At 53.5% G+C, this 13,124-nt stretch overlaps 3 protein-coding genes across 3 annotated transcripts in view; 1 reads left to right on the forward strand and 2 right to left on the reverse strand.

The window, feature by feature from the left end:
* Positions 1–659: 659 nt before the first annotated feature.
* VOLCADRAFT_106527 (uncharacterized protein) lies at positions 660–4,854 on the forward strand (the record flags this gene model as incomplete). Its single annotated transcript, XM_002954700.1, has 4 exons — positions 660–999; positions 1,889–1,969; positions 2,259–2,509; positions 2,834–4,854. 4 exons carry the CDS (start codon positions 660–662, stop codon positions 3,602–3,604), a joined length of 1,443 nt encoding a protein of 480 aa, XP_002954746.1. The 3' UTR covers positions 3,605–4,854.
* Positions 4,855–9,161: 4,307 nt separating this feature from the next.
* On the reverse strand, positions 9,162–10,047 carry VOLCADRAFT_95630 (uncharacterized protein; the record flags this gene model as incomplete). Its single annotated transcript, XM_002954751.1, has 2 exons — positions 9,162–9,361; positions 9,891–10,047. 2 exons carry the CDS (start codon positions 10,045–10,047, stop codon positions 9,162–9,164), a joined length of 357 nt encoding a protein of 118 aa, XP_002954797.1.
* A 1,346-nt stretch (positions 10,048–11,393) lies between these two features.
* vop5 (volvoxopsin-5, sensory rhodopsin with histidine kinase domain) overlaps positions 11,394–13,124 on the reverse strand; it is a gene marked incomplete at both ends in the record, with an annotated part of 14,077 nt that continues 12,346 nt past the window's right edge. The window contains 4 exons of the mRNA XM_002954752.1: positions 11,394–11,441; positions 11,512–11,637; positions 12,074–12,190; positions 12,300–12,578. Coding sequence (XP_002954798.1) covers positions 11,394–11,441; positions 11,512–11,637; positions 12,074–12,190; positions 12,300–12,578 — 570 coding nt within the window. The remainder of the gene's footprint in view (positions 11,442–11,511; positions 11,638–12,073; positions 12,191–12,299; positions 12,579–13,124) is intronic.

A 13,124-nucleotide genomic window follows, 5' to 3' on the forward strand; every position in this document is an offset into this window, starting at 1 on the left:
ACGGAACATCTCTTGTGTGTTTTTAATCTGACTTTTGGAGGGCCCCTGTTTAGTAGCTTCACCGCAGCGTTAATTGGTGTATCCAGGAAACGCTGCATGGTCTACTGCTCATGATCGTCGTATATCTTGTTGTACGGCGTTTCCTCGTAGTGGCGTGTACTGTTGTACAGGAGGTCTTATGCATGTGCATAGATATATATGTGATAAATTGCCTCGGTGGGTTGCGGCGCGCGTCTCATGTTATTCAGTTTGGGTATGTTCGGCCTTGCCTTCGTAGCCGAACGACAGAACGGCGTTCTCTTTCTCCCATTTATTTCTTCAGTTCGCATGCATCGCTTCGTCTGTCCGCTTTGAGCCTGAGCAGTGCTGTCTCTCCTTAAACACCATCTCGGGCTAGGTCAGCAGTTAATACCTTTCAGGTTGGATAGAGATGAAATCTTTGTTTTGCTATATCCGTACACGTTCGTACACCGTCCGTTCCCCGCCGCTGCAAGCTTGCTAACCTTATCGCTGTACGTTTTAGGTTACCACGCGCGCTTATTAGCATGTAGGCTGAAGCTGCGTAACCAATCCTGTAAGGATTGCTATCAATCCCGCTTTAGCAGGATTTACTTTTTCCTAAACGTTCAACAGATCATAATTTTCGACAGATTCCATCTATGCGCATGCGGTTGACAGTAAGCCTGAGGTCACCGGGTGCATGCGTGTCAGGCCTATGTGCGTGTCAACACATAAGCTCGTCTGGATACGACACGGCACGGCATGATGAGGCATGGCACGGCATGGCACAGGAAAATTTCCTTTTCGCAGTGCGGTGGATGCACGCCATTGCTACTTCCTGGGCTTGGCTGGTTGCTGCACCTGGAGCGCCTGAACCCGAATTATGCATTGCAGCGGCATGCAGCATTACGCCGCACATGCTCACAGTTAATACGTTGCTACAAAAGGAGGCCAAGGAGGCTCCGACGGGATACAAGCTCCCAATACTTTGTAAGGCCGGTGCAGACAACTGCTTCGTCTTTGACTGGTCGTTAAGGAAGGACAGCGTATACGTTGCTTCCAACGTTTCGTGGAAGGGGTGAAACGATGTCTAAGAAACGATGTCTGAAGGACACCATCCCTGTGACTACATCGTCCGTCCGGATTGATTGATGCGAGGCCTTGTTAAAGTCTGCCGTGAATTGCTTCCATCACTTGGCTGATCTAAAGCCCTCCTGGGTTCGTGTATGTCAAGCGATGAGGAGCGATAGGGCTGAGACGATATGAATATGGTGAAAAGGGTCTTTTGAGCACGCTATGACAGCATCCAGAACTTGACTCATCGGCCCGAAGATGCGGATGTACCTCAGTGTGCAAGGTCGTGATCAACTGCAGAGCTGCCAAATAAGGCGTTATACAGGTACGGTACCCTAGCGCATTAAGCAAGCCAGTCCCAAGGGATCTGTGGCTTTCTCGTCAACTAAGAAGGAAAGACCTTTCCCAGTCTCGTGATTACTTTGTGCCAAATAGAAATGACACATAATAAGTGACACCTACAATTGTAATATTCTAGCTAATGTGTGTAGAGGGCCCTTGTACTGGCCGTGGGCTGACGAGGAAAATCACGTTGTACGGCTCCAAGATTCTGTGCAGGGAAAAGGTGCCCTCTCCGGCGCCGTAACTGCACAAGTACTCTTGATAGTTAGTATGCATCGTTGTCCATAGGTGCATCTTTTATGAAGACCACAACAGCCCCTGGCGCGATACGCCTAGACCCTCCTGTCAACCGGCGCGCCTTCGTTTAGCCGAGCACTTACGAGGCACACTTTTGGCGTACGTGCAAAAATGAACCCCGTTTTTGGCATTAACCCATCTTTGCGGTGCCGGAGTTCATACGCTTGCCGACCAGAGCGGCCAAATGCACGAAGTCAAGTGCTGGTGGTATTGAGGGCTGCACCGAGCGCCACGCTTACAATTCCGGCAACAGAAGGTGCGCTCTTTGGCAAGCTTTCCGGTGTTTCCAGCGGTCAACCCAGAGAGTGTCCGTGCATATTGCCGGTTCAGCAAATTTGGGAACCTGAATATTGATTAAGAGCCCGGCTCTTGCAAGGTTCTCCTTAAATATGGTTTCCGAGAGGTTTCTCCCTTTCCGGAGAAACAATAAATCTGCCCCAGGGTATTACAAATACCGGTACTGGCCTGCATGTATAATCGCCGTCTTATCTGGAGTTAGTTACCACCTCCGAATGCCTTCATCCAATACCACCCTCGTGTAGTAGTAGGTTTGCCGCGGCGTTTTACACCAGCGCCGCACGGCGATGCGGGACCCCGCTTAGGAGCAGACCATGGGGAGCCAGCGCCGATACCTCCTTCCTCCGGATTGGACTTCATCGACTTGGTGGGCCTTGATGATTCAACCGTCTGGAACTGCCTCCAGGACGCGTTGACCTACCGTGTCCTAGTTGGGAAATGCCCCGCGAAGGAGTTCTCGCGCAGCGCTGCGCACACAGACTCGTTCAACGTGAAACAGGTAAATTCCTCAAACGAAAGATAAATTTTCAGCTGCAGTAATATATTGAAAGGTCTGCGTGCACAGTTATGCAGCCTGTTCCATGTCTGTAAACCGCTCAAAGACCCTGCGGCCGCTTACCTTTCTAGACTTTAATGCGTGTCAGGGTTTTGTAAACAGAGAGACGCGCATTAAAGGTAGGCAGGCTGAAGGGGCATGCGGGCAGAGATGCGTCAAAACTTTCTTCATCATGGCCCCTATTTCACTTCCTCTTCCCGGCGTATACTTGATCCTGTCTTAGCCCTCCTGGCCCGCACTCCCCCTGTCCAAAACATATACCCCCAGCTGAAGCTGTATCGGGACAATGTCACACGCAATCTGGCACCGACTGTGGCACGAGGATTCGCCAACGCAGCTCGCGCGGCGGGGCACACCATTTCCACCACGTGCACTGCGACAGCTGTAGCAAATGGGGCCCCGCAGCCTCCACATCTCAAAGCAGCCACTGCCCCGCAGCAGCCACTGCTGCCGCTGCGGCAGCAGACGAAGTCAGGTGCACTTGCCGGGCCCCTGCTAAGCGGAGCTGACAGCAGTCGACCAATAGAGGCGCGGTACTGCCAGGTACAGGCGTCCAAGCCGACGACAACGGCAGCCGGATCAACCGCCATGGCCATCGCAACGGCCTCAGGTTATGGTCAGGCACAGCGAGTCGTGCTGGCAGCCTCAGTGACCGTAGGCCACCATGGCCAAGGTTGTGGCCCAAAGGCGGCGGCAAACAGTGAGACGGTACAGCCTCAAAATCTGCAACAGACATTACAGGCGCCGGCACGCAACGAGGCGGAGGCGTCGGGTAGGTTTGCGCAGGGCGTTCGCATTTTGCGGCGGGAGGCTGTGGTGCCTGCTGCGGCAGTGCCGGCGGAAATACCGCAGATGCTGCAGTCAGCCGCGATGGCGACAGCGAGCAGTGGCTTGCCATTTCTCGAGAAGGGGGAACCGGGGGCGGTCATGCCTGGGCGGCGCCGGGGAAGCCGGGGCGCGGGCCGGGGGCCGCTACTGGCAGCAGCTGGACGGCGAGGAAATGGAAGTGCTGTGTGTACAGAACCGGCATGGATTTAGTACGAAGGTCGACTGGGGGATGGACAAAACAGTAGGTGTGGCTTTCCGTCGGGCGGCGATGGAGTAAATGGCAATGACGGGGTGAAAAATGACGCTCGTTTAGGAGATCGGAATCTCGAATTCCGAATCTTCGTTGGTTTGTTGGTTGATCCGTTGTGCTTGTTGGTTTGGTTTTTGGTGATTTCGGTTTTTGAATCTTTTTAATACCGGGCACTTTTGAATGAAACAGCCTGAATGCTGTCCTTTGGTTTTCGGTGGCGAGAATAAAGTGGTGTTTGTTTGCTTGCTTGCTGCTGCCGATGATGATGATGATGATGATGATGATGATGCTCTTATCTTAAATTAAGGTGAAGGGCACTGTTCCTCTGGCAGCCGCTAGTTAGTGTTCGTCATGAAATCTGTTGTCGTTGTGATGAAGAGGCTTCCTTTCCGCCATCATGCATCGTCAACACGTCGTAAATGCACGCTGCTCTTTCGTCGTCCATGACACAAATGCATGCTGAAGACCTTGCTAGGGACATTTGCATAACACTACTAGGGACTACCATCGCATGCTGCGTGATTCTTGTTGTGCTGTAACTCGTCATCTGTTGTTGATGGGGTGTTGTTGTTGTTGTTGTTGTTGGCACTGGGGAGAAGTCTTTTCTCGGCAGTGGGCGCACGTCATGTTTGGTGGATTGTAGGAGAATTAACATGGTGCACACCTCATCTCCGCGATGGCGCAAGAAAATCTTTGTCTAATTACCTGTCTTGAGTCAGGGCTTGGCATCAGCTCTAAATGCTGTATGTCGCCCTGATTACCCCTGCTGATGCTTCAATCTTCGTATCGCTATCTGTCGTACCAGGTGGTATGTCGTACTTTGCGCGTTGACACCGGAGTTGTGCAATTTTCCAAGTCAGCCCGTATCCAGGTGTGCAACGTTTTTTGCCAATCATGCTTTTGCTACTTCTGCGTCTGTTTTTAATGTGTAGCACGTCGCGCTCTTATTGTGTTGTGGCGCGGTGCGCGGTTGACAGTGCGCGGGGCATGACTGCACCGTGGGGTGAGTTCGTAAAATATGAACCGTAGTGGATAGGGCGATCGAATGGCATCACGCGTGCAGCCCTTGCTCGTGTGTAGACGTTACGGATCAGCTGTGATGTACACCTGCACATGCACCACGCGATGTTTCTGTTGTATACAGGAGGACAAGCAGATGGTAATCGACCCGGATCTGAACCATATCTGTGTGTAACAGATTGAGAACGTCCGGCAAAAGAAGCATAATGAATTACAAATTCGATATGCATGTTGGGGTCCGGTCGCGCTAACGCGTGAATATCAGCTTCAAGACCGCTATTCGAACCCAACCAAGGAAAGCAAAAGTTGAACGATTGTCGTTGTTACCGTTCTAGCCCGCAAAGGAGTGAGTCTGACGCGTCGAGGGACGTATAGAAGGGCGGTTGTATGGAAGGTTGGATGAGCGGAGGGAGGAATGTATATAATCCTATGGCGTTTAGACCGAAGTTAAGCTAATCGTCAAATGATTCATCAAGCGATATCCCTCAAGCTATTATTAACAAGGTGGTTTCCTATGTACAGAGGTGCCAAGGCGAGCCAGCAAGGCTTGTCGTATCGTTACACAGGTTTGCTCACCGGTCGGCTGGGTTACCGGCCTTTACCCCACCGATGGGCTACGCTACCAATCGGTGATTGGCCGGGACAAAAACAACTCGGTTGAGCGTAATGGAATATCGTGATGGCAAGTGCCTAACCAGGCATGGGAAGTCCCTTGTCTACACCGGGCTCGGTGAAGCGACCAGACATGCCTGCTTATCTGCTGCGTGCTAGTGTGCTGCCTGATGCACACTGACAGATGAAATATTTTCCTTGTACTGCCCATGTAAACATCTTTAACAAATCGATCTTTGATCGATGTGGGGTTCCCGTAACGGCCGCAAATCTTAAACCCGTCCATCGTGTACGGCACACAACAACAAGGAGAAGAAGCGAACCAGGTCACGGGGGCCAGGAGCGGACAAAATAGACGAGGAAGAGACAGCAGCTCAACGCGGTCAGTTGCTGCTTCATTGACCGCTTCCATCACACAACCGAGTACAACGGTGAAGTGCTGCCGCGGGTTCTCGTCTTCATCCTCTCCTTGCCACACCGCCGTCAACCACATATGCACCAATCCACATACACACACTTTCCTTGCACGAGTGGAAGCCAAGGTGCCCCCCAAACCCCCCGCCGCATGACCGCGGGGTGACAACGCACATGCATACAGACAGACAGACAGACAGATATCAGGACACCTCGGGTACTTGACCCATTTTGACTTCTCCCCAGCCTCACGGGACCCGCACCCCGCATCGAGAACACGGAAAACATCATACAACACGTCCACGCAGCCCGCACACCTCTTTGCTGCGGCCCCTACAGCTGCGGCCTCTGGAGGAGCCGGGGGCTTGTGTGTGACGCGGAGGTAGAGCCCGCCCCAGCATCAACACCACATCATAATTCTTTGCGCGCATGTTCGTACACAAAACACAAACACGGGGCCCAGGGACCGAGACGTTCAAGAGACCCAAGAGATTCAAGGCCCCGAAACCAGAAGCCGACACGACATTACGTAGCAACGGTAAACTTCGCGTACATACAGACAAACATATTACAGACATACCTGCATACCTCAAGGTTACGGGCATTGTCAAAAGCACGCGGGACAGTCCTCCTTCCTTTCCCTAGCCGCCGAACTTCACATCATTGAATAGAACACTCCCCCCTCAAGCACACCTACGTACCTACATACGCACATACATACGCGCATACATACATACACACACACCGGGTTGGCGGCAACATTGCACGGATGATGGTAGTGGCGGTCGCACTGCAATCTGCCGACCAACTTCGCGGGTGGTCAACTTCTCCCCTTCCCCCATCCGACCCTCCTCCTGTACTCCCCCCTACCCCTACCCCCTACCCCCCAACCCAACCCGGAAGCTGTACAACACCATTCGCCGCTCCTTAGCCGCCACAAATTATCGCGCGGTATGGGATCTTAACCCTCCCCCCGTTCGCTCTTAAACCGCCTCTTGGTTGGTACGACCACATGCATTGTACCGCCCACCCCGGGGCTCACCCACATGGGGAAGAGAGAAGTTCTCCAAACGCCTACATACCCATCGCCCTCCTCCGCATGCTCCGTAACCCGTATCATCGTATAGCTAAGTAAGACGCCAGAGCTTTCACATCCAACAGCACAACAAGATGCAACACAAGGCTATCCTCGCCGCCACGCTTTTCCACACATACAACAATAAGAAAAGGAAGGAAGGAGGAAGCGCCGTAGTAGTAGTGGCGCCAGCAGGCCGTATCCGCGCTCCCTCACATCCATCCACACAATGGCACGGAGGGCGCCTTGGGGGGACCCCGAGGCCAATACCCCGCGAACCGCCAGCGGCGTGTGTGTGTGTGAGTGTGTGTGCTTACATGTATGTCTGTATGTATGTCTGTATGTCTGTATGTACGTACATACGTGTGTGAGTGTGTGTGGCTTTCCAGCCTTCGGAGAAAGAAACGCTCCGGCTGCTGCACCCCGGTCAAGAAACCCCACTTAAACCCCTTCCCGGGGGAGGGGGGAGGGGGAAGGGGGGAGGCGGAAGGGGGAAGGGGGGAGGGGGGAGGCGGAAGGGGGAAGAGGGGAGGGGGGAGGCGGAACCAAAGCCTTAAAAGCAAAAGCACGCTTTGCTATTGACCTGACGAACCCAAAAAAGGTGGACCCACAAAAGCTACCCCAACACAATACACAACACAACGCGCGGAAAAGGCCGCATCTCAAGGCGGAAACGCCGAGTGCAAGAATCACAGAAATCTTCTTTGTACGGCACCGTACTCCTTTCTACGGCCCCGCTTTCGAGAAGCTTCCTTCGCATGCAAGATCTCAGATCCAAAGAAAGGGCCCCAAGTTCGCGCCGCCCGCCACCCGCCGTCCGGGGTCTGCTAGGAAAGCGAATGCGGCCCGCAGCCTAGAGGGGGATACAAACAGGTGTACGAAATACCGTACCACAGGATAGATTTTTCTTTCTTTTGTTAGAAAAGATCAGAAGCTGGTGGTCTCGAGCGCGCGAGACGCCAAACCCACACAAATTGAGCTCTCAACATTGCCGTACAAGCGTGTTTTTTCTTCCCTCACAGCCGTCTACTGGAGAGCCAGTTGTCGCCTTGAGAATCATTAATCAGCAGGATTTGAATTCAGTCAGAACACTGGATGATAATGATAATACTAAAATTAAAGGCTAATAATGCCACAAACAGAGAGAAATAAGCCAAAGCCGCATAAGCCGTGAAGAGGAGCGAGGCCCGCCTAGGCGGCTTTGGAGCGCCCTTCCCTCCCCCACAACAACCCTCCTTCTCCACCTCTCCCATCTATATACATATGAACACATTCACATTGCGCGTTGACGATGTTGGCGATTTTCCCAACCACTAAAATTACACGGAAACCATTCACACGTAGCCTTAACATTTACAAGCCTTAACATTTACTAAGTACATAAGGTGCCGCTGCCTAGCCCACCAAAGCCCGCAACAGCAGCAGCTCCCGGAAGGGCCTTCTCTCTCCCACTATTTGGTTCATCTTCTTTAGTGAAAACGAAAGCACACAGGGACCCCGGGGTTGCGTGAACTCCCCCCGCCCCGTCTCCTCACCCGCCGCCCCAATGTCATCCAACACCAGCACACACGCACACCCACACCCACCCACCCACATGTATACACACACACACACGCGCGGCCCCCCTCACTGCCCGGCACCAGGGAAACGGCGGAATGGTAAATCTGTATGTATGCTTGTTTGTATGCGGTGGTAATGGTGACAGGACGGTCAGCCTTTAAAATTAACGCCGCCACTAACGGCCGGTCACCCAACAACCCTCCCCCCACCCAATACACACGGACTCGTAGCCCCCTCACCCCCCCTCTCTCCTCCCCCACCCGCCTTTCCCATTCTTAGGGGTCCAGGGAAGGCTTGACCCAATTTCAGCGCCCGGGCGGCCCCCCCCCCGGGGTTCAAAACACACCTCCAACCAAAACACCTGTCATCAAGTCCCCATTCGCCTCGCCGTTGCCCTCCCCCTTCATCTACATCCACACAGACAGATAGACAGACAAGCACCCACGACCGAGCAAACCCACCCCACCCAAGTGATGACAGGACGCACACATAGCTCTCAACTTTGGAGAGCTCTCCGACTAAGCTCAGCGCCGCCGTTGAGCAATCAAATACATCAGATACATCGCCCCAAGCCCACAACCATTATCACAACCAACATCATAACCACCATCACAACCATCATCAACACAACCACCATCACAACCATTACAACCACCACCATCATCACAACCATCATCACAACCACCATCACAACCACCATCACAGGTACTACCGGCGCAACAGATCGCCGTACAGTCCCCATTCCAACGCCCTTCTCTATCGTGCGCGCTTTCGTGCGCTCGTGCGCGTCTAGTCCCCCACCCCCCCCGCACACACCACACTGGCGGCCGCCCCCATCAGCCCAGGAACAGGGCCTGTGCCGCGATTCTCAGTTTGAGCCGGGCACCCACAGACGTGGCCCCCAGCTCCCGCAGTGCCGTATCGTCCAGGTACGGCAGCAAGCCCGGAGAAATGTCCTCCGCCTCGAAGCGGGCAGCCAGGGTGGCCAGGCCGAGCTCCTCCAGCACGGAACGCATGTCGCCGCCGTGAGCTCGGACTGCACGAATGGGTGCATGAACGGATGTACGGGTGTGTACGGGTGTATTTGTTGGGGAGGTGGAGTGAAGATCAGTAGACACCACCAACAGCAATAGAAGTGAAAGTAGCAGTAGCAGTAGCAATAGAAGTGAAAGTAGCAGTAGCAGTAGCAGCAGCAATAGCAATGTAAACGTGACAGCAGTACAAACAGGGCGCACACGTACGTTCGTACATTTACACAGACACACACACTTCCGCGCTCGCCAAGCTCGCCAGCTTCTACCCGGGGCTCAACCCCACAGCATACATACATACATACATACATACATACATACATACATACATACATACATACATACATACATACATACATACATACATACATACATACATACATACATACATACATACATACTCACGTGAAGCCAGGCTGGGCAATCGCATGCTCATACCCAGCGGCATCGCGGCGCGGTGCGCCAACACGCCTCCGCCCCCGAGCAGGGTGCTCAAGCTCATGCCGCTGCTGCCGGTGGCGCCCACCGCTCCACCTGCCGTACCGCCGCCGCCACCAAGGGCTCCGAAACCCGCCTCACTGCCTGACGCCATAGATGCCGTCTCAATACGTGGCTCCGGCAGAGCTGATGGTCGGCTGCGGGCTCGGTCCGCCGCCTGCTCCCGCATGCGATAACAACAACAATAACACATCGCAATCAGCCGCCGCGTGCGCACATATATACATACACTCATACACACAACGTGTATCGCAAAGAAAAATACACACAGAAACGGGGGAAGCTTGGACGGGTGCAGGAGCGCATGTATGTATGTATGTATGTATGTATGTATGTATGTATGTATGTATGTATGTATGTATGTATGTATGTATGTATGTATGTATGTATGTATGTATGACTTAGATTACACTGTGGGCCGCGAGAGCCGGGGGCCGAAGCCGAAACACAGCGCAAGGGTCGGGAGCACACAGCACAAGTCGGTTAGTCTTGTGTGCTCCCGACCTCGACTCAGACTGCTAACACTCTACGCAGCCACTCCGCAGCCTCTCCATCCGGGGATGGCGCTGCATTGAATACACCACGAAGGGCTCTCAGGTCCCGCTAGAGCGAGTCCACAAGTCTCAGCTAGGGCGAAGTCAAAGGCTCTCTGAAACACCCCCAAAACACCACCAATGTGTGTATGATGTGTGGAACAGGGGGGCATATCTTCGCCCGTGGCAGCTACCCTGCGAAACCCTGCCTTCCCCGGTATTTCGGGGCACCCTCATCCAGTCACCCTAGTCAACTTCTCAGTGGATCGCTCAGGTTCCGCACCCACCACCAGCATCCAACGGAATCTGCCGGGTCAACAGCGGCCCAACTCTGTTCCTGGTCGGCTCGCAGGTTAACTTTATCCCAGGTCACCACCGTCCATCAACTAGGGGCGCAATGCCTTCCACCATCAGAAGGACTTTGACCCTAATGGGTATCGATCCCGGGATCTCCCGGGGGCAATGGTCGCGCCTTACCAGTAGTGCCAAACCCTGTGTATGTATGTATCTGATCTGCATCTTAGTATTGAAACGAGAGTGACGGAAGACGAAGGAACGCATCTTAAGACACGCCATGGCTTAAGACGTCGTACAGCACCAGGAGACCCCCCTAACAAACTAGCAAACTAACGGAATCGCCAACTAACTTTTAACAGCACTGGGAAGGACTCAACTATTACTATATCAGCCATCTGTATCTTCATATGCACGCATGCAGATTATCTACACATGCGCTCCATTAAACCCACTAGAGCTAATAGTCCTAGACTAGTAGTAGTCCTAGACTAGTAGTAGTCCTAGACTAGTAGTAGTCCTAGACTAGTAGTAGTCCTAGACTAGTAGTAGTCCTAGACTAGTAGTAGTCCTAGACTAGTAGTAGTCCTAGACTAGTAGTAGTCCTAGACTAGTAGTAGTCCTAGACTAGTAGTAGTCCTAGACTAGTAGTAGTCCTAGACTAGTAGTAGTCCTAGACTAGTAGTAGTCCTAGACTAGTAGTAGTCCTAGACTAGTAGTAGTCCTGGACTAGTAGTAGTAGTGACTGAGCACCTGGGCGCTACGGGGGTGAATGTGTGTGTGTGTTGGGTGAGGGGTGGAGGGGGGGACGTCGCCGAGCAACAGCCTACCTCATGGTTGGCAGAAGCCAGCGCCGCGTGAGTGGCAACAAGCCGCTGCTCCATCTCCGCCAACGCCGCCTCCAGCCCGCCACGTTCACGAGCCGCCTCCTCCAACTGACACTCCAGCTCCGAAACCTGAGTTCGCAGCGCCGCCAACTCCGCCGCTGCCGCCGCCGCCTGCGCTGCCGCCGCCGTCGCCTGTGCTGACGCCGCCGCTGCCTGCGCAGAGGCCTCCTCTGTAGCGCCATTCTTCGCAATCAGCTGCTCCTCAAGATCATCCACCAAGTCCTGTACGGACGTTCGTACAATTTAAACACATAAGTACGACGAGTACGTGTCAAGAAGCGACGCAAATGGAATAGATGTGCGCAGTACTGGCCGCTCTGCACGTACGACTATTAACATTGACGGGATGTGGATGCCAATAAATATATATACATAAGGGGGCCGCTGGCGAAGCTTAACCACCCTGTAACAACATACATACATACATACATACATACATACATACATACATACATACATACATACATACATACATACATACATACATACATACATACAGACTAACCGACTTGTGCTGTGTGCTCCCGACCCTTGCGCTGTGTTTCGGCTTCGACCCCCGGCTCTCGCAGCCCACAGTGTAATCTAAGTCATACAGAGGCACACGGCACATGCACCCATACGGCTGTGTACGGCTGTGTACGGCAGTGGCGCTGCCAGGCCACACCAGCTCTTCCTCTCAACCCACCATTTCATATACACGTAAACATACATACATACATACATACACACACCTGCAGTCGTGCCGCCTCATTTGAGACTTCCTCTAGCTGCTTCTCCAACGACTCGTAATCCTTCTTTAGCTTGGCAATCTCAGCCGCGGCGGCGGCAGCAGCCGCGGCGTCGCCTCCACCGCCACCGCCACCGCCGCCGTCGGCCCCACCCGCTGCGGCTGGTCTTCCACCGTTCGCGGAGGCGATTGCGGGCATGGCCACTCCTGCCGACACGAAGGACCCGGAGTCCTTAGCCTCCGGGGAGACGGAGGCGATATCCACCAGGAAGCCCGCATTGGCCTGCACGGTGCATGCATATGTAAATGTGAATGTGAATGTGAATGTGAATGCGAATGTAAATGTAAATGTAGATGTGAATGTGAATGTGTTTAGCTACGGCCCAAGTCGACCAAAACCCCAAGACCCATCGCAATACCCAACCACACACCCAATACACAACCGCAATACCATCCTTTACCTTTCGGACTTCTTTCCCCCCTCGTTCAGTCATTTCCCCCCCCCCACACACACACACGAAACACACCAACACGTCCATCTCGTGCAGCCCGCCGGGGTCCCCTCAGAGCGGCCCCCCCCAATGGCTCCAGGTATGTATGTATGTATGTATGTATGGAGCCCCCCAGTTTGCAACTCTGGAGAGCATAACGCAACTCTAGGAGGTGATGTAACACACACACGCACACACACACGCACACACACACGCACACACACACGCACACACACGCACACACACGCACACACACACACGCACACGCACAAACGCACACACGCACACATACGCACACACACACGCACACGCACACACACACGCAGGGGATCCTCTAG

This window comes from Volvox carteri (genome assembly GCF_000143455.1).
Source record: "Volvox carteri f. nagariensis unplaced genomic scaffold VOLCAscaffold_45, whole genome shotgun sequence".
Taxonomy (NCBI): Eukaryota; Viridiplantae; Chlorophyta; class Chlorophyceae; order Chlamydomonadales; family Volvocaceae; genus Volvox; species Volvox carteri.